Source organism: Aplysia californica, unplaced genomic scaffold (genome assembly GCF_000002075.1).
Source record: "Aplysia californica isolate F4 #8 unplaced genomic scaffold, AplCal3.0 scaffold00012, whole genome shotgun sequence".
NCBI lineage: Eukaryota > Metazoa > Mollusca > Gastropoda > Aplysiida > Aplysiidae > Aplysia > Aplysia californica.
In genome coordinates this window covers 2047270-2067660 of record NW_004797282.1, presented here as the reverse complement: position 1 = coordinate 2067660, position 20391 = coordinate 2047270, and the positions used below count along the sequence as shown (strand labels likewise).

General features: G+C 39.4%; 1 protein-coding gene across 1 annotated transcript; it reads right to left on the bottom strand.

Annotated features, from left to right (window-relative positions):
• Positions 1 to 4496: 4496 nt before the first annotated feature.
• LOC101850526 (ethylmalonyl-CoA decarboxylase) lies at positions 4497 to 16913 on the bottom strand (the record flags this gene model as incomplete). Its single annotated transcript, XM_005090070.3, is given in 5 exon segments — positions 4497 to 6145; positions 8731 to 8952; positions 9589 to 9774; positions 10525 to 10599; positions 16701 to 16913. Coding segments are annotated over 4 exon segments (939 nt in total). The 3' UTR covers positions 4497 to 5678.
• Positions 16914 to 20391: the final 3478 nt, after the last annotated feature.

Here is a 20391-nt window from a genome sequence, read left to right as displayed (position 1 = left end):
TGCGTATGCCAAACCCTCCCCACTCATTCAATCCGACCTTCATTGTTGGCACACGTGGGCTCTCCCATTCTTTGTTTCCCAAGATAACCAAGTTTCTCAACTGGCAAGGTTTTACATGAATAAATGGCCTATGCGCTGTGCACAGGAGCAGCTATATTCCGGTAGGCCTATAACCGACTCACGTCAGTGTTTGTCTGATTGCGTTATAGTATTAGTATTTTATTTACAAAGATAAGGGAAAAGTTTTAGAAAAGTTACAGACTTCTCGTTATTTCAGGACTCGTTATAAGTGGATTCCACTGTATTTTAAGGCTGTCAATATCCCAATTGCCAAATCTGGGATGGTCCCAGGTTATTCGGGACAGTTGGCAAGCCTGCAGTTAGTTGTGCCAGTAATAATGAGCATGTGGATGCTGTTGAGGGGGCCCATTGCAAGTGTTGTGTTTCGCTGACAGTCTTGATATCCCCTGAAGAGTTTTTTGCTCGACAGTACAGGTGTATCTCTCCCAAACTTGTGTGACCAAAACATGGAAGACTGAGAATTCAGTAGAGTAAATAATTATTTTTTTTTTAAACTGACAGTGGACTTTCATCATCTTTCTTTCCACTTGTGAGCCGGTTTGAAGAAACCAGGAATATGTTGCTAAACTTTGAACCGAGATATGAGCAGTCAGTGTGGTCAATGCTTGTCGATTGTGAGTTATACATGTAACATACCAGGGTATTCTCCAACAATTTTAGAAAATAACTCAGTCACAGCTGTTTCTTGTAAAAACCACTTTAAAATGTTCTCATTAATTTATTTTCCATTTGCTTTCTTCAGATATTAAAAGCAGTAATGATGTAACTTTGAGCACCTTTTTCTCCGTTCTTACTCTACCACATTTTGTTACTTTAAAAAAAATGCAATACCTCATCTTCTAGAAAAGATAATTGAAAATTTTTAAGTGCATAATAATCAAAAAGATCCTAGCTTTCAGTAAAGCACAAAAACTCAAAATGGCCCAGTGGTGACATATTCCCGATTTCCTCCGACCAACTCACGATAGCATCTGTTTGTATAGACTCCATAATGTCCAAAATTGACAAGCGCCTATTCCACATTTCCAAGTTCACAAGCAATGTAACCAAGAGAAAGTAAGATTGTAAACATGGTCTGGAGGTGTTTACGGGACACTGCAGAAATATTTCCAGCACCTGGGTGTGACTGCAAAGTGCCAAATTGGAATCGCTACAACTGCCCCAAAGATGGAAGTATAATAGACATCTTTGGAAAGGTTTTATTTTTAAGATATCTACTCAGTCGTGTGAAAGGTGTCTCTCTGCCTGTCAGTGTCGGTGACAACTTCTAAAAAAACCCACCCATGTCTATTCTGATGATCTGCTGGCTTAGTGTTAATGACAAAGAAGTAGCTGATTCTTTTCAGTTTTAGTAAGATTTTTATGCCGCTTGCAACACAAGGCCATAAGTTCCGAAGATTAGAAGTGTTACAAGAGAGTATAACAAACTCTAAGAAGAAGGAGAAAAGATAAAGACAACAGATGTCTGACGGGACAGAGAAGAAGCAAACCACACCAGAGCACCTGCTCGGCTGGTTCAAGAACGCCACTGGTAGCTCCAGTGGCGAAGCGTCTATATTTAATCAAATAATCACTGCTTCCCTTCCTAATTTTGAAACATTGTCGCAGTCAAATTCACCCATTTGGCCTTGTGTAGCAAGCGGCGTAAAAATCTTACACTCATAATCACCAATGAACAGTATGTCTTACAAAAAACATTCAAAACGGTTTCATTGTCGCAGAAAATAGCCTGTTCACCCCTCTCGGGCCACTCCATAAGCAGTTGCAAGCTTTGATTAAAAGTAAGCTTACACTTACAGTGAGACTGGAAGAGTCTACCGAAAGAGTTGGAGGGAACATGTCGCACAACACTCAGCGTCAAAGCTGTTTCATTACCACATATACCCTGTTCACCCCTTTTGAGCCACAGTTGTAGGCAGTCACAAGCACTGATTATGTAAGCTAACTATTTATTACACTGACTGAGTTTACCTCACATATGTGAAGGGAACTAACTCTTAATAATATCTTGACTGCTGCAAGTGCTTGTTTTTTTTCCTCGACTTTTTACTGTTCTATAATCAGATCGTGACCTCAATTATAACACTAACTCCTGGCCGCGAAACGCTAGACAAAAACAGCCAAATGTGAAATAAAAAATTAATAATTGTCATGTTCTACCAAAGAGTTTAGACTCACTGGTATTACATGTAGACATCTCTGCTTCTTTGCTTTGTGTTCGTGTATTCACATCTAAAGATAAACTTAATGTTTGTTGAAATAAATTTATATTTAATGAGATTGAGATACTTTCCCGATTATTTTAGCGGTTGAACATGCATACAATTACAACATGAGTTTAGGATTTGTTTTCATTCAGAACTCAAGTGTTGCCGCCTTGAGTAAGATTCTTGTGTGATATCTCCAGGCCCTATTATCTGGTCCCATCTCACTTTGATTACCCTGTCAAACAAGTCAGCCTTCGCTCCTAGGTCTCTTCATTCCCTCTGGTCTGTTGTGAGTGCACACGACCTTTGTAACACCACTGCCACTGTAAATTAAATGACTAAGACAAAAAGTTCCTCATGCAGGATGACTAAAAGATTGTCATTTTCAGTAAGTACATCCAAACGGAAAAAATGAACATATACACACACATAGATTAAGTCACAAAACAAAGGGATCATCAATTTCAAATCATCTTTACCATTTTCTTAAGCCCTGTTTCAGGTACAATAACAAATGTATATATAATATATATATATCACCAAAAAAAAAGTAATTCGTAGCATAGCCCACATAACAACGCACTCATGAAGTTCAATAATATTATAAATAAATACAACAGACATGGTATGATACAGGCCAATGTAATGTATGGTACTGTGAACGTTAACCTGAACACGTACTTTTTTTCTAATTTATATATATGAATATGAGTCTACATAACACCGTTGCTGTCGTCACAGGCAATACACTTAAGTCCAAATTTTGAGAACGTTCAATTTTCACACCCTCCTAAATCTTTACCAAAGATTCAAAGATGCATCTGACCTTTCTTAAACATCAAAATGCAGTTTGATGCTATGGTCAACCCTAACAATTCTCTTGCTTTTCCCAATTCCTGATAGGAACAACACAACAATCTAGTTTCTTGTCTCTGGTGTAAAATGTACCCAAATGAACTTAAGTGGATTGCTTGAGACACCGGCGATATTATCCCTGTTATAAAAAATTGTCATTTGTCAAAATACAAGGTTTTTCAGGAGAAGGAAACAAAACCTTTGGGTCTTATCTAATACTAAAAAAATGTTTTTGTCTACATCCTTTACTTTTTTAAAAGAAGAAGACTAAGACCAATGAATCAAACTCTACATTGATTTTCCTTTTCCTAAAGTTCTGAAATACTACCATGTTGAATGACAGTGACAATATGCTTTCTCTCACTCACTCTCCCCATCCTTATGCAGTCAGGCACGGACAACCCAAATGCGTCCAGGATTGATAAAAATGAATTTGACCTATCCAAAATTGAGGTAAACCGATAAAATGAAAAATTAGAAAGATTGAAAGAAAAATCAAGGGAAGAAACTTGCTGTACAATGGTCGGAAAAAAATTATATTCCTTACTATCCGGCTTATGGTTCCCGGTACGGGTGACTAGCCTGGATCTTGTGCAATTAGCACATAGGGACATAGTTTAATGAAGACTTATTTACTATAGCAGATTCACCGCACACAGCTTTTTCAGTGATGCTGTGTCTCTTTTTGAGCCTATCTAACCATCTACAGTGGAACTCGGATTTAAAGAGCTCGGATTCAACGAGATGAGACAGATTCCCCGTTTTTTTTCTTCTTTAAAATCAAGAAAAATAACCCGAATTCAACGAGCACTTAAATCAGCAAGCTGGGATTCAACGAGGTCCCTTCCAGGGTGAACAGCCCCTGCAGACGTGGCTTCACTCATTTTTCTCCCAGAACGAACTTTATCTATTCCCAGAAACCATCCATTGCACCTGCATCGTGAACCTTTATTCACTTAGCCGATTGCATGCGACCAATCAGCGGCCTTTTTTCATACAAACACATGTGTTGTTGGCACGTGCACGTGTCTACTCTGGCGTGTGTCTGGGTCGGATGGGCGACCTGCACACGTGTGACTTGTTTTTGCATGTCGGGGATGGGGGGGGGGAGGCACTAGCGGTCCGGGCGTTGAACGTCGCATATACAAAAGCGCCACAGTCTTTTTTTCCCCTCGGCAACTGATCATTATTACAATGCTAACCTAGTCTTGAAGTCTTGACGTAAATCTACATAATGAATTGTGCGCTGGTCTATGGAATCAAAAGTTGCCGTATGCTAGGCTCTACACAGCAACACAACTTTTTGGTAAACAATCGAGATGACACAGGCGTGTGTATTTGAACGAATCGGTCTTTTTTTTTTTTTAGTAGAGCTCATAATAATGCAGGCATTTCAGGCATTACTTGTGACTTCTCTCACACATTACTTGCTCAGTGCCTGTAATTATCTACAAAAAACATTGTGTTTGCTTTAACGAACACTCTGATTCAACGAGACTTTAGGTCAAGCCCGACGACCTCGTTGAATCCGAGTTCCACTGTAATGTTTTATTATGATGTCATGGAAAAACTCTTTTACTATGATGTCATGGCAAACTTCCTTACTAATTTCTGCTGCTTTTTACACAAGGATGGGACTAGATTAGAGATGGGAAGAGACATGGCACAAGATCAGGTTCATATTTTTTGCACACGTAATGTAATACTACACATGATGAAGTCAGTGAAGATTTGGAGAAGCTGATACAGATAGGCCTAGAAAAAATGCTATCGATATTTTCCACGCCACCAGGATTCAAGAACTGGTCAACACAGTAACCGTGACATGCCTGAGTATTTTGAAGTTGAAGCCATATGGAAGGAAGTGGCTGTGTTGTGAACAGTAAGGTTTGAGCTCAATAACTAACACTGCACACCAGTCAATTTTTTAAATATTTTTTTTTTAAATTTGACACAAGGAAGGAGTAAATTCTTAGTGTGCACTGAAGCCGCCATTAATCAACCCGAACCCCGCCCTATCCGTTCCTGCCAGTGGGCACCTGGTATTAGGGCTAAAATAAAATTGCTCTTACATTAGATTTAGATCACATTCATGACAACATAACCAATACTGTTCAGAGCACACCCGCACCACCAACCTCTCTGGTGTCATCACTTCCCTTTCCATATCTTGAGGAATGGCATTATATTGTATATTGTAAGAATTCTCAGTGATTTCGAGCTTTGACTGATCATGTTATCTGTGCCCAACTGTTTTTTTATTTTGATCTCATTTTGCGACACTGCATTACAAATGTATAAGAAGAGTCACAAAAACAGGTAAATATGTAAAAAAATTTTGAGGTTTTCCCACCCAAACTCCCAATTGCATGTATGAATGTATGGCGTCATGTTGAAATCAAGCAAGAGAAATGAACAAGCTTTAAGATGATATAAATAACCCCACATGCCCACAAGCCTGACTCCACAACGTGGTGACACACATAATTGTAACACTAACAGGCACAACCTACATTAACAAATAATTTACTGTCATTATTTATTATGCTTTACATTGGCTTCTAAAGCTGCTTTCTGGGCCGGGCCGCCCCAGTACTGTGCAAAAACCTCTCTCTCATTTCTCAAAGACGTGTCCAGATCTCGGTTCAGGTCGGAGTATACCACAGAGGACTTGGTGGCCTGAATCAAATCAGAGTCGTGCCGGCAATAATTAGACACCAGCCACTTCTTGCACTCGGTGAACTCATCTTCCTGCGACAGGCCGTACATCATCACACTATCCACGAGACCCTCGGATTTCGCTTCCTCCGCAGACAAGACTTTTGCCGAGCACAACAGACCCAAGGCTTTTTGCCGACCCAGGAGGTGAACCAATCGCGTGGTGGCGCCCCAACCCGTCGTTAAGCCCATCTTGATCTGAACAAAGCCCACTTTGGCTGTTGGGGACATGACGCGGAAATCACAAGCTGTCGATAGCTCCGCCCCTCCCCCAAGAGTGTGCCCTGTAGAGAACAAAAAATATTTCATATATTTGTGCGGCATAGTGGTGAATTTAGGAGCTGGTCATAATAACAAAAATTTGTCTTAACGCACGGCGCAGCGGCCGTGGAATTTTAGTTGCAGCAGTGCCATATCACGTCGGGATCATGGGAACGTACAGTTTTAGGTGAATCCTTGTATTTATGGTAATTATCATTTAACACTTTGCCGTCACATCTCGCAGATCGGTGATGTTTACCACCCAGTTTCTTTGGATTTTCCCCAAAATGCCTTTGCATTTGATGGCAAGGGTTTTTACTATACGAGCCTTGTGATGGCAAAGTGTTAATGCACCCAAAGCACGCATTTCTGCTCTTGAGACCCCAAAAAAAGGACATTGTAACTTGTCTGGCTATTTCGTCAGACGCGCTGTAGTCGGCAATGCTAAATTGTAAAAAAATTTTTGACAAGTGTGAATGAAAAAATATCAATTTTAAAAAAACAGCACGAGAAAAACTGTCGAGCTTTTGGAACATGAACGACATAATATTGGTGCATATACTCAGAAAAGATGGTATCTGCGTATATAATAATAGGAAGCTGTAATTTTGTTACTTTATCCATCTGGCGCACAATTCGCTATGAAGTAATTCCTCCAAATACAACTTTATGTGTCTAATATAATCATGAATATTCACATATTTTCTCTAAAGTTTGTCAAAATTACCCTGAAGTCTCTCTATCATGAAAAAGTACAAACTGATTTTAGTACCAGAATTCATCTACAATGTAATACACGAACAGTATCTGTTACACTCCATAAATTCCTTATTTTTCTAACAAAGCTAAGTCTAGGTTTTGTAAATTGACTGAAAAATAGGGATCACTTCTTGTACTTGTGTTATAAGAAATTTTTCAAACTATCCAACTTTTCTTTGTTACAGAAAAACATCCTTTGACATCTGTTCTATCAGGTCACAATGAAGAAACTTGAAAAAACTCCCAAAATGACCTAAAATGATGTTTGAAAAGTGCAAATTGCTCTAAAAATCCTTTTAAAAATCCGTTTTTTCTGTTTTTCTCAAAATCTACTTTTTGACAAATGTGATCTCCTGGGTGCAAGGAGTTTTCAAAAACTACTGAAGCTAGAAGCTTGAAATTTGGCGTACCGGTGCTTTAAGATCTATTCTGGGGATCTATGTAGGGGAATTGGGAGACATTGATAACTTGTGGAAATATTCAAATTTTTTGTAATATGTACCCCAAAATTTCGTCAACTGACTCTAGGGGGTCCAATGACTTTGGGCTCACTTTTTTAGTTTTTAAGACAGGTCAAAATCCTACCATGGATCCCCAGTTCATATAGGTTTGTACTTGTGTGCTAAATTTAAGGCTGATAATTCAATATTTACTATGAAATTCTTCTGCACTAAGAAACAGGTTTTAAAATCCAAGATGGCCGCCACAAAGACCCATTTTTCGGAAAAATTCAACAAATTCACCCCTAGTACATCCCATTTACATATGAACTTCTTGCACAATTACATGAAAGTGAATAAAAGTCATTCATTTAGAAATTTTTTCCGGGAGTGTACGTCTCCCCTTAAATATCAACTAAATAAGATGGCTGAGGTTGCATCCCTTTCCTCCGCCTTGGCACAGGTTCACGTAAAGGCACACTAAGGGCCCTCCCGAGCACCGTGCGCTTAGACAGAGACTGATGCATACAGTCGAAACAGCTCCACACAAAGTGCTTGTTGGCCATTACTGGTGGGAGTTCATGAAGTAAGAAAATGACGCACAGTAGAGTAGAGCACGGATGTTGTGGGACATTTGGTTTGAGAAGAAAAATCCCGCCGCAGGCAAGTACCCACTGCAGGAATGCAAAGGGGAAATTTCCTTTAAAAATTTCTAAAATCCCACATAATTACCTCCCTTCCATTATATCAATAAAATTTGCCCTTTAGATTAGTCTTCTTTTTCTTGTCAACTTCGTTGATTATCTCAGCCTTTTTAATTCGAGTGAGAAGCATTTCCTTTTGTCTTTGTCGGAAGCCATCTTTTCTTCGGTCTCGCTGCTAGTGCCGTCTATCATACAGGTAGACCTTCTGTAGAACTAGTGAAGTGGATGCGTGCGTAAGCCTATGGCTATGAGCATCAACAATCACAATTCAAGGAATCAGGAATCACCACACACTACACACTCTCCTCTTTTACTTTTTGGCCTAGCTTAGGCCTAGGACTATGGCCTATACGCTCTCATACTAAGCATCTAAGCTACTCATCACTGGACTGGCAAATCACAACGTTGCACAGCTGATTGCCTGTTTGGAGCCCGCCTACAGACCCCCAACCCCTTTCCTTTCCCCCAAGCTAGAGCTCACTCGATCTCTCCCGCTGTATCCGAGTTCAGGCCTTTCCTTGCCCAACTAAACCCGAGCACAGGTTATTGAGTTTACTTTTTTTTAAAAGGGGATTCCAGTAAGGTCCCATTGTAGGGATGACTCCGCTGCAGAGGGTGCTGCTGTATTCATGTTCTACTGTATCTTAAATAAATCTCTTTGCTCATTCTAATTTGCGTTGTCCAAATGCTATCTATTATTATTACCTTGAAGGAGAGCAACACTGATGAGCGGAAGGTTCAGGAGTCTGGTCAGTGTGTGGTGCTGGTACGTGGCCATCTCCGCCCCGTAATGCAAGGCCTTGCGCACAAACGTCAGATCACCTCCCGAGCAAAAGTTCCCTCCAATCCCCATGAGGATCAAACCTTTGCCCTTCTTCCACTGCTCCAGCTGAGTTATCCTGTCTGACATATCCACCATCATTTTCCCTGAAAGTTCACGCAGAAAAGAGGAACGGAAATGAACAAAGGTCAAACCTGCTCTAACAGCCACCTGTATACTAGACAATCATCTATACAAACAGCCATTTCCCATTTCCACCTTACAGTTTCTGTTTACATTATACACTGTGTAAGACAGCCACTTTTCTCCTTGACAATAGGTGGCCATCTAAGACAATTTTGAGAGCTGTACTGGTACTTTTCTATTATAAGTTATTAAGATTATAAGGTTAGTGTTTGTTGAAATAATTTCAAGGCCAGGTCTACATTAAGAAAGTCATTCCTGAGCATGATTCATTCTTTTGAAAATGTATTTGTTTTCCTTGAGGGTCCAAATTCTTAATCTCTACAGGGAAGCTGATGGATGCACATTATTCATTTTTACTATGGAGGACCAATGAAAAACAGTCAAAATTGTCTAAGACAACTCATCGTCAAGGAGAAAAGTAGCTGTCTTAGAACAGTGGATGTCTTAAAATAAATTGTGTAAGATTGAAGGAAACAATTCCTTTTTTAAAGGTTTTTGTGCAAATCTGATCAAGATTCTTCAACAGGTACTAAAATATAAAATGGGATGGCTTTGATTTTATCAAAGTACTTCGAAATTCTGCACAAAGTACTGACCTGTCATTGAGTTCAGTCTCCTCGGGTTGTTCAATGTCATGACTGCAATGCCCGTTTGTTCGTCCATCTCTAGATCGACAGAGCCGCCCTCGAACTTGCCCAACTCTTTCCTAATGGGCAGCAACTCCATCTGAGGCGCAGAGCTAAAGGCTCGAAGGAACATCTTCAGAGGAGGCAGCTTTTGAGCTGAGAAATTTGTGTAAGGGAAGAAATAATAAATCAAAACAATTGTTTCTGCACACAGTTGAGCTACACTGTACATGTTTTACACAAACATTTAATGAAATATTTTATAAGGTCAAACCTCTTACAAACTTACTCAAAATAGAGACAAGAAAAGGCACCATTCTTATGTAAAAATTAATTTTGACTCTTCAACAGATTCCACACAATGATTCAGTCGAGAAACATTCTGGAAGCAAAGATGGAAATCAATACATGTAGAAGAAGGGGAGGGGACCTAGCAGAAGAAGATGGGAACGGGACATAAAAACCTGGTGGGTACCAAAACAACTGAAGCAGCTAGAATGACAACAGTCGGGGTGATGCATTGCAGAACAGTACAAGATGCAATGTCTAACTACTGGAGAAGGTAACTCTGAGAAGAAGAAAAAGATTCCAAACAGACTGTAGTCTCATGTCAGATAAACACTACAGAAAGCTAGTTAAGATTAACTGCAATAAAACTGTTTTCTTATTTAAATATGCAAATTATTTCTAAACTTATAAAAATTCCCTGACAATACCGGAAATAAGAAGGTGGGAACCTGACAAGATGAATTTCAAGTTCACATCATCAGTGTCTTTCCTATGATCTCAAAGCGCAAAAAGTACCACAGATTCACTTTAGAAAACTGCACATCAAAAATTCAAAATTTTGGGCTTACTACATTTTAACAACTGGCCGTCATATGTTTTCTTTCCCCAGCAACTTACCCTCTCTGATGAACTTGGATGTGATGGTTGCCATGGTGAGAAAGAACCGCTTGAAGGCGTTCATGATTTTTATTTCTGTTGAGCAACAAGAGATGCAAAGAAAATTAAGATGAAATTTTATAAGTAATCAGGATATAAAATAAACAAAATCCTATCCTATGTTGTTATTTTTTTCACGGAAGAAAGTTGAGAATGTAACCAAAAGGTCCCACTTTCTATACACAAAAAAATATGACAAAGACACAGAAAACAGATTTGCTATCTAAAGCTGTGCAGTATCCTTCAAGTAAAAATATTAATTCTCAGACAGATATAAGTCATTAACTGATTCAGTTAATTTTGACTTCAGATACAAATCATTTGTGAACACTAGACGGAAAAATTGGGTGAAGAAAGGGAGGAATAGATAAGAGCCACTCTAAGCTGCTCTGCATCACAGCAGACAGTCAGCCACGGTGAGCGGGCTGAATCAGTTAAAGAAACTAAAAAGACAACTGAAAACTAAAAAAGTTTGTTCTTAGACAAAAGACATGTCTTAGTTCGGCAATTTCTTCTGTTCAGCCTGATGTAGGCCTACCTTGTGGACAGAACCGCGGGATTCAGTCACATCACATCATACTATACAATAAGGGAAAATACTGATCCGCCTCAGCATGAAGAGCATAAAAACAAGCAGAAGTAAATCTACCGCTAGGTAAGTGCAACACAGAATAAGAGCTGACCCACAAATAAAATATCGTTGCCATCATGAGAAGATTAGATTACTGCAAAATTTTTATTGTGCTTTTTTTATTCCAAAACATTTTTTTAAAAAGACGTTTCATATACTTGTTAAAAATTTACATTCAAATAAACAACCAAATGTAGACTTTTTTGTATACAAATCGGATAACTCTGAGCTGTCCTTTTAATAAATCAGTTTTTTTCCTTCTTCTCTCCTGAAAAATTTACCCGATGTCACTTACTAATTTATATATATATTCCAATATGTATTATCTCTTCTTATCCGATAACAATATTAACACTAACAAAAACAAACATATTATTCTTACCCAACTTCCACAGTCCCTATTTCAAAGGCTTTACCTACAAAACTATCACTTTCAGTTAACAAAATGCACTGCAGTTTGGTGCAGTGTTCACGTCGTCCACATCAAATAATCAGTTTTAATTAACTATAAAGCCAAGCGCAGTGTTGATGGGGTTGAAATGTCTGGACACACAACATGAAAAGCCAGCAATGTTACCACGCTTTGCAAGGAGGAATAAAAACTAAACTTGTCAGTTAACAATGAGAAACATACCACACCAGGAAAATGCAAGCGTCAGCATTTAAAATTATAAAATTATTCATCCAATACATAGTTTACAGAAACTGACATATCAAATATCGCTTAATGCAGGACTGAAGCTAGCCCAAGTCAATCAAGCAGCCATAAAGTGAAACAGAAGAGTCAATATAATATTAATTACATTCGTCATATTGATATTAGTTCAGCAGCAAGTTCATGATCCACTACAATAGCAAGTCATTTGAAGTTGAAGAGGTAAATGATGCCATAAGAAATGAGGCAAAAATGAAGAGAAAGGCAATAATTTGTAGAACTTTACGTTTTTCACTAATAATGAGCTGCGAGTACTGCTGCTTTCTCGTCGTGGTTATGTAATTCATGCGGTGAATTTATACTTTCACTCTTCCTGCACACAGATGCACAACTTTTGGAAGCCAAATTGGCATTTTTTGGGCTGCAGAACACACATATTGCTAAAACTGTGGGCAAATCAATTGTTGGCATGAAAAAGTCAAATATAATTATTATTCAAATTACAAAATAAGTATAGTGGGGGGGGGGGGGGGGGGAATGTTGTGAATTAAACTCCCACAAAAAAGTCAAGGAACAGAAATTCAAAGAAAGATAACTGAAGAACAGTTTAACCGAATTTATTCATTTTTTTCTAAAAAGATGCTTTCGACTCTAGATTAAAGGTGTACAATTTAAGATTTCAACAACAACGAGAAGTTCATGTAAAATGAGTTTTTAGTCACACTGGTTGGATTTCTAAAGTCTGAACAGCCAAAGTTCTTCATGAACATTGTCAATAGTTGGTGTGGCCACACCATTTGAACAAATACTCTGCACAGCCTCGACGCATGGACAAGACATGCCTTCGGGGAACTTGTAGCAGAAGGTTCTGCCCCTCCTGGACGAGGCAGCCCAAGAGAACTTTGTTAAAGGCTTTATGCAGGAGGGTGGGTGTCCCTTATCCACCGGTCAATGTGATCCCAAATGTTCTCTATTGGGTTCAGATCCGGACTGCAAGCTGGTCATTCAATGCGGGTTACAGCTTGATGCTGCAGGAAGTTCCCCACGATGCCTGCGTGATGTGGTGTGGCGTTGTCATCCTGCAGTACAGCCTCAGGAGAGGAACAGTAAGGGGACGCAGGATTTCCTCCCTGTACCTTGCCGCGGTCAAATTACCCTGTATATGCCTGGTACAGGGGGTCCTGTGATGAGCTGAAAAGCATCCCCACACCAGAACTGACCCTCCACCATAGGGAGCCACCTGCTGGATGCACTCAGGGTGGAACTACTGGAACAGCTCTCCTCGGCGCCTCCAGACGTGGTCTCGCCTGTCTGGGTGCAGCAGGTGGAATCTGGGTTCGTTCGAGAAGACTACCTAGTTCCACCGACATTGTGTCCACTGTGAATGGCGAGCAGACCACGCCCGGCGAGCTGCTTTGTGGGGCGGCGTGTGCCTTGAGCACCTGGCAGGGACACAAGAAGCGAACCTGGCTCTATGGAATGGATACAGTTTCTTACTGTCTCGTCGCTCTCGTGGACATTGGCTGTCACATGTAGTTGGCCCCTGATGCCGTTTGCAGTGGTGGTTCGTGACGTCACGACTTGTCTGACGATGACTCTGTCAATGATATCGTTGGTAAAAAAAACAGGGCGCCCTGGTCGAGGCCTGTCCTGGACCCTTCCGGTTCCGGTCGCTCACCATCATTCTTGCCGCCTCTATACATGATCAATGTCAGTTGTGATCGCGCAAACTGGCAGCCTTCTTGCGCTCATACTATGAATATTTGGAATCATTTTCTTTAGTCAGAACACAACGTTTTATGTTACTGTAGCATGTTGTGTACAAGTTGGCCACCATATGTCACAAATGTTTGAATGATAATGCACCATCATATTTATCAAATCTGTTAAGAATTCATTCAAACTCGCAGTTTAAGGTCATCAGCTGACAAAAAGAAATTTATTTTACCATCTATGAAACTTAAAACAATGGGTGAAAGGGCATTTGAATACCAAGGCCCCAAGATCTGGAAAGCTTTACCAAGTACGTTGAGAGAAATCAAATCTTTTGATTCATTCAAATGTCAGCTGAAGTCGTTTCTGTTTTTAGATTAATAAGATGAATATTTGGAATAATTTTCTTTAGTCAGAACACAACGTTTCATGTTACTGTTGTATGTTGTACTGTATTGTAAAGCGCTCAGAGCCTGTGTACTTTATTCGGGGTTGAGCACTATATAAATGTCATTTATTTTATTATTATTATTGTACTGTATTGTAAAGCGCTCAGAGCCTGTGTACTTTATTCGGGGTTGAGCACTATATAAATGTCATTTATTTTATTATTATTATTGTACTGTATTGTAAAGCGCTCACAGCCTGTGTACTTTATTCGGGGTTGAGCGCTATATAAATGTCATTTATCATTTATTACTACAAGAGTGTTCTTTATAGACGTTTTCTGCTACCCAAACTAAGGCTAAGCTGAAACCATATATTTAAAAATTAGAATTTACAAATTGCTGTGTAGTAATAAACTCACCCAATGAACATACGATAACAAACTGACTGCTGTAACAAACTAATTTTCTAGACCAACAAGTCTTTTTCCCTATTATTTACGACTGAAGGAGCGAACCAGCCCATCTCTATGAGTTGACCGAACCTAGAGTATTTCAACTGCCACGCCAGTCTGCCTACACAGACATTGACACTAGTGTGCAAACATCGGCACTGGTGCTTTCCAATGCTGAGGAACAAGAGAAATAAGCTTCTATACTCCTCAAGCAAACAGTGAAGACTGTGAGCAGATAACTGTGACAGTGGGCATCGCAGTGAGGCAAAACAAAATGTGGAGAAATTGAAGAAACTATTTCGTTGTCAATGACAATGGGGAGGAGCAATTTTTGGGGAAGAAATAAGTTACTGTACATGTACCATTTATACTATTTAGTAGAACTTGCCATGACGGCCACCTGTACAAACGGCCACTTTCTATTTCTTCCCTTTCGTTTTTTCGATATATATATATAATTCAACAGTGTAAAACAGCCACCTGTTCAACGTGACTGCGGCCGCCATATTTTAACACACAACCCCATCACACCAAATCAATAACACCTACGGCCACCTTAGTCAACTTAGTGACTCCATTACTTTTGTCATAAATCATGCACTGGCCCCTGGCGTTGTGGGTGAGCCATCATAATCCTTCAACAGATCATGTTGCATTGGCCCCTCCCACTGCTGACCATAGAGGTAACGAAAAATTTTCTGCTGCTGGTGAGGTTATCGTGTGATCCCTCATGACCCATAAGCCCCGCCCAGAACTCATATATGCACAAATTGTAAGTGAGATGAGTGGTCACTGTTTACCCACTCTATAACAAAACAAAGTAACAAAGGATGTCAACAAAAAGTTGTTCAGCGAGTGGTGGTGACCAATGTGTTTGTTTACCATGGCACTTCACTGGGGTCTTCCTCGTCAGAAACATTCCGTTTAAAATGTCACCCTTGCAGCCTTGCACACAATCAGCAATAAAATTTTAAAAAGCAAACAAAAAACAACAACAACAACAATCATACAATGCGGCTATCTTCGGTTGGGACCTCAGAAGGGAATGATTTGTTTTTTTCATTTGGATCAGTCCTGCCTAAGACGGCCACCTGTCTTATACGGCCACTTTTCTCCTCGACAATGGGTGGCCGTCTTACACAGAGGTTCGACTATTTCTATTACTATGACTATGACCGAAAAGGACAAGAACCGATGTATATGTAGATCTATATGTGAGAAAAAGTATGTTTGTGAGTGTGTGTTGACTGAAAAGAGCTTCTGATGATACAAAGAACTATTTTTACTGGCCGAGTGTTTCATTGTTGATTTGATCATTCAATTTTTTCATCTAGATTCTAAATCATATAGATTTTCTTCTATATCTAAAATCTAGGCTAGATCTCTCTGCTCAAATTTTAATTATTTTTTTAAAATTGACATAAAAAAGGCTTGACAAGATCGATGATGAAAACGTTTTTAAAAAAGCAAAGGCCACCTCTATTCTCACCCCGGGTGAGAATAGTGCAGGCGAGTCTTTTGGCTATTCTCACCCGGTGCGCGTTCACCGTTATAGCCTAGATCTAGGCCAACCAATTTTGCTTTTACCCTAAACCACAGAATTCTACACTGTGTGTGATAACAGAAAAATTGTAGAATTCTGTGCCGTGAACAAACGTTACATTACTACTGTTAGCCTACTAAAAGCGTACAATTTTGTCTGTGGGCAGTGGAGAAAGAGAGAAAGAGAGAGAGAGAGGAGTAGTGCGAGAACTTCCGGGCAAAACAAAATGGCGACCCGCGTAGTTCGGCTCCATTCGAAAAGTTAAATAGCCGTAGCATCCTTGTAGACAACCAAATTAATTTACTTTTATTGTGTTTTAACATCATTTTTTAACTTTGTTTTGGTCAATTTGATCGTCCACACCGATAGACAGTATTCAGAAAGAGACACAGAGAGAGAGAAGAGGGAAGGAGTAGATCTTGCGAGAACTTCCGGGCGACCCCCGTAGTTCGGCTCGATTCGAAAAGTGAAATAGCCATAGCATCTTTGTAGTCGATCAAATTAGCTTACTTTTGTGTTATAACGTAATCTTTTCTTTGCCTTTATCCATCTGATCATCCACATTGATAGAAAGTATTCCAAAATTAGGAAAAACAGGTCTTGTTTCACACAGGGTGAGAATAGCCTACGGTGGCAAGTCTCACCCGGGGTGAGAGGTCGATCTTATTTCTATTCTCACCCCGGGTGAGAATAGCCACTTCCAAAAGCAAACAACAATAAATAATAACAGAAAAATATGAATATATATCTTTACCAAAACAGACATCATCAAAGATCTATGAAAGATCAATGAAGCAAAGCGAGGATGGAAAAATTATCAGCAAGCCACGAGTGACCTTCTGACCGGGCAATTGAGTACGTCGAAAAAAACTGTACAGTTGTGATCTGTGGTCGTTTGTTGTTCTTTTCAGCAGGTCGGGCGAAGATGCAACAGGATACGTCCGTTACAGCATGTCAGATTATAGATCTAGATCTAATCTTATCTAGATCTAATCTAGATCTATTAGAGTATTACAAAAGAAAAGATTCTTGCAACACCCTTCTGAGCGCAGAAAATTGTGTTTTGTCTGGTTTTTCTTTCTTTCAAGCATCTAAAATCTACGATCACTTTTGATTTTGGCTGGCATTGGACATTGATCTTTGCTCTCCTGGCCCCTGGCTGATCGGGTCGAAATGGATCAAAGAGATTTCGTGCAGGGTAGAGCAGTCTAAAAATGTCCCCAAAATATCTCTCTTCTCTTGGGTTATGAATTATTAATTACACACCATAAACAAACAAACACACGCAAACACACACACGCATCTAACAAACACACACACACACACATACCCCCCCTCCCCCCACACACACACACGATTGTACGGGGTCTGCACTCTTTAATCTACCACCGGGGCTTTTATTTTGTGTTGCATGTGCCGTAAAACGTTCACAACTACCCTGCCTCAGGCTACATTTGAGCGTTTCCGTAAAAGGTGGCACAGGCAACGCGAAGGTAATGACCAACTGGGAAAAAAGGCAGTAAAACTAAAAGGGCAATGATTCTTATTCTTATAATATTATTTGTTTTATTTGTCTTGTCAAAGTCTTTTTTCATCAAACTATTATTATTATTGTCAGATGTGACTCTAACAAATAAATAAATTTCTTTATAGGGGAAAAAATAATGTCTTTCTTTCTCTCTCTCTCTCTCTCTCTCTCTCTCTCTCTCTCTCTCTCTATATATATATATATATATATATATATATATATATATATATATATATATATATATATATATATATATATATTTATATATATATATATGTATATATCTCAGTGCCTGATATTTTCTCATTTTTGTTTTGTTGTTGTTGTTGTTGTGTGTGTGTGTGTCATTTTGTTGGTTGTTTTCTTTTTTGGGAAGGGGGTGGGGTCAGCATAATATCATCCTCGAGTTAGGTAGGTATGGGTAGGTGTGGCACTTTTCCTGGAATTGTCTATTTTGGGTCGGCATAATGTCGTGTTTAAATAAAGGCACTTTTACTTTCAACTTCTTGCTAAGAATTTCAGGTTTGGGGATTTGGTTTAGTTTTTCTTTCGGATCTGTCTTGGGGGTTTTGTTGTTTGTGTGTTTGTTTTTATTTGCTTGTTTGTTTGCTGGAGTTGGGGGGGACTGGCTTCGTTATACACACTTACCCACATGTATTTGATACTCATTTCTGAGGGGAGCAGGAGTAAATTGTGATTGGTGTTTTGTATGTATGGTGAAGTGTTTGCTGACTTTGGGAAAGAAAAGCAAACGAGAAAAAGAGAATTTCCCCGTCCATACTGGTATGTGTATCACACTGTCTGACTTCATTAGCTCTTCAACATCTCAAGGCAGAAGTCCAGGTGACATCATTTTCTCTTATCATTCATCTATCTATCGATCTATCTATCTATCTATCTATCTATCCATCCATCCATCAATCTATATATCTATCTACCTATCTATCTATCAATCGATCGATCTATCTATCTATATTTATATATATATATATATATATATATATATATATATATATATATCAATCGATCTATCTATCTATCTATATATATATATATATATATATATATATATATATATATATATATATATATATATATATATATATATATATATATATATATATATACCTGTTTATCTATAGGCCTGGCTCTCTAACAAAACATATGCCTGCGCCTGTCTGTCTACTGTAGCTGCCTGTCCCTCTGTCTGCTCTAAATGGCCGTTATTGTATGGATGTGCGTCTCTTTACCCAAACGAACAATTACGGAGCAACAGCCACGAAGAAACTACAGTGGATTGGTGTTTTGTCGTTTATCTTGCTTTGTCAGTGTCAGGAGAATATGTTGATAAGACTACATTCTCTAGTCGCATTCGTTCGGCTTTGTGACCGTCTCCTCCCAAACAAACTCCCCCAAACAAACTCCCCCCCCCCCCGCCCCCCCCCCAAAAAAAAAAAAAACCTTTAGAAGCCCCATTTAACACCTCGTTGGTTTGTTCGTCTGCTTTTCGTGTGTTTATCTTACGTTTTTCAGGGGCTTAACTCTTTAAGTGCGTAGGGGACACACAATTTGTGTTCCGACACGCTGGAATAATAGGCGCTCGTCAGTTTGTTGGCATATTAATAATATTACTATAAAGTTGTTGGTATCATCTTCAAGCTTGTTTGTAATTATTAAAAATTGTTTTGCATTTCATGAAAAAAAAACTATGTATCTTGAATAGAAGTCATTCCGTCTCGTTCATAAGATGGCCTAATTGCCTAAGTCATATTTTGGTTGGTGTGGAGTTTTTTGTTCTGAAATGAAGAGCAGAGCCAGCTTGGTAATAATAGTATAGTTCACCTGGACAAAAGAAAAATCCAAAAATAGAATCAATTGAGTGTAACAAATTCAAGCGGTTCACTGTCAATTGCTGGAAAGAGTTTTTTGTTCTGCTCATTTTCTCAAAATGGCTAATAATAACTTTAAGCATTTATCTTATGAGCTTGACGATTTAATTTCTTTAAACAAACAGACTCTCTTACGAGCCTATCTAAACACCCTGTTTGTTTATTTGTTCGTTCGTTCGTTAGCTTTTTCCGGGGTTAAAGACCCCCACATTGAGACGGGCGGACATACCCGAAGGTCACACTGGTGCAGGTGTTAAGTTTGCTCATCGCCTTGTCCCGCTTATCTGTCGCCCACCCGGTCATCAATCATGCAAGGACGGTAACATGGGCGGGCTGGTTTGAGCTCATCATAAGGGATTGAATTTGATATTAATCTTAGACCCTAAGGTCCCTGGTTGAGGGCTCTCGTGGTCTAGAGGTTAAGGTGTTGGTCTCTCATTCAATAGGTCGTGGGTTCGAATCCGGACAGCAAGAAAAACAACAGAATATGTTCTTCTCTAAACAAAAATTCTCCTCTCACCTCTTTTCCTGCTCTCCAACAATGTTCTGTCGTCTGCTTTTGTCTCCACTTTCTGCCCCCACCCCCTCACCTCCTTTGCCCCCTCCTCTGGGCTCCTGGCTCTTTCTGCAGCCTTTCTACTGCTACTCCTCGGCTCCTTCTTACTACTGTCTTTCAGCCACACCACTGATCTTATGGTAGGAAAGATCTACACATAGCCTTCTCGGAAAGGGCGAAAAATTCCAGAAGTCCTGTGTGCAAGCTGCGCACGTTAAAGATCCCTTGGTGGTCCAAAATTGATAAGAGTAGGCTTCGCTGCCACCCGGGCAAAATTCAAAATTTCCTACCAACTGAAAAACGTTGAATGTGTCCAGCGCACTCATATGACCTTATGCAAATGCAGTTGCGAGCGCCGTAAAACTTACCCCCCAAAAAGGTCCCTGGTTGAAACACACTGTTTTTACTACTTCAGATACTGTTATCATTTTATTTATTTTATTCATTATACATGTGCAGTCTGTATAAATGG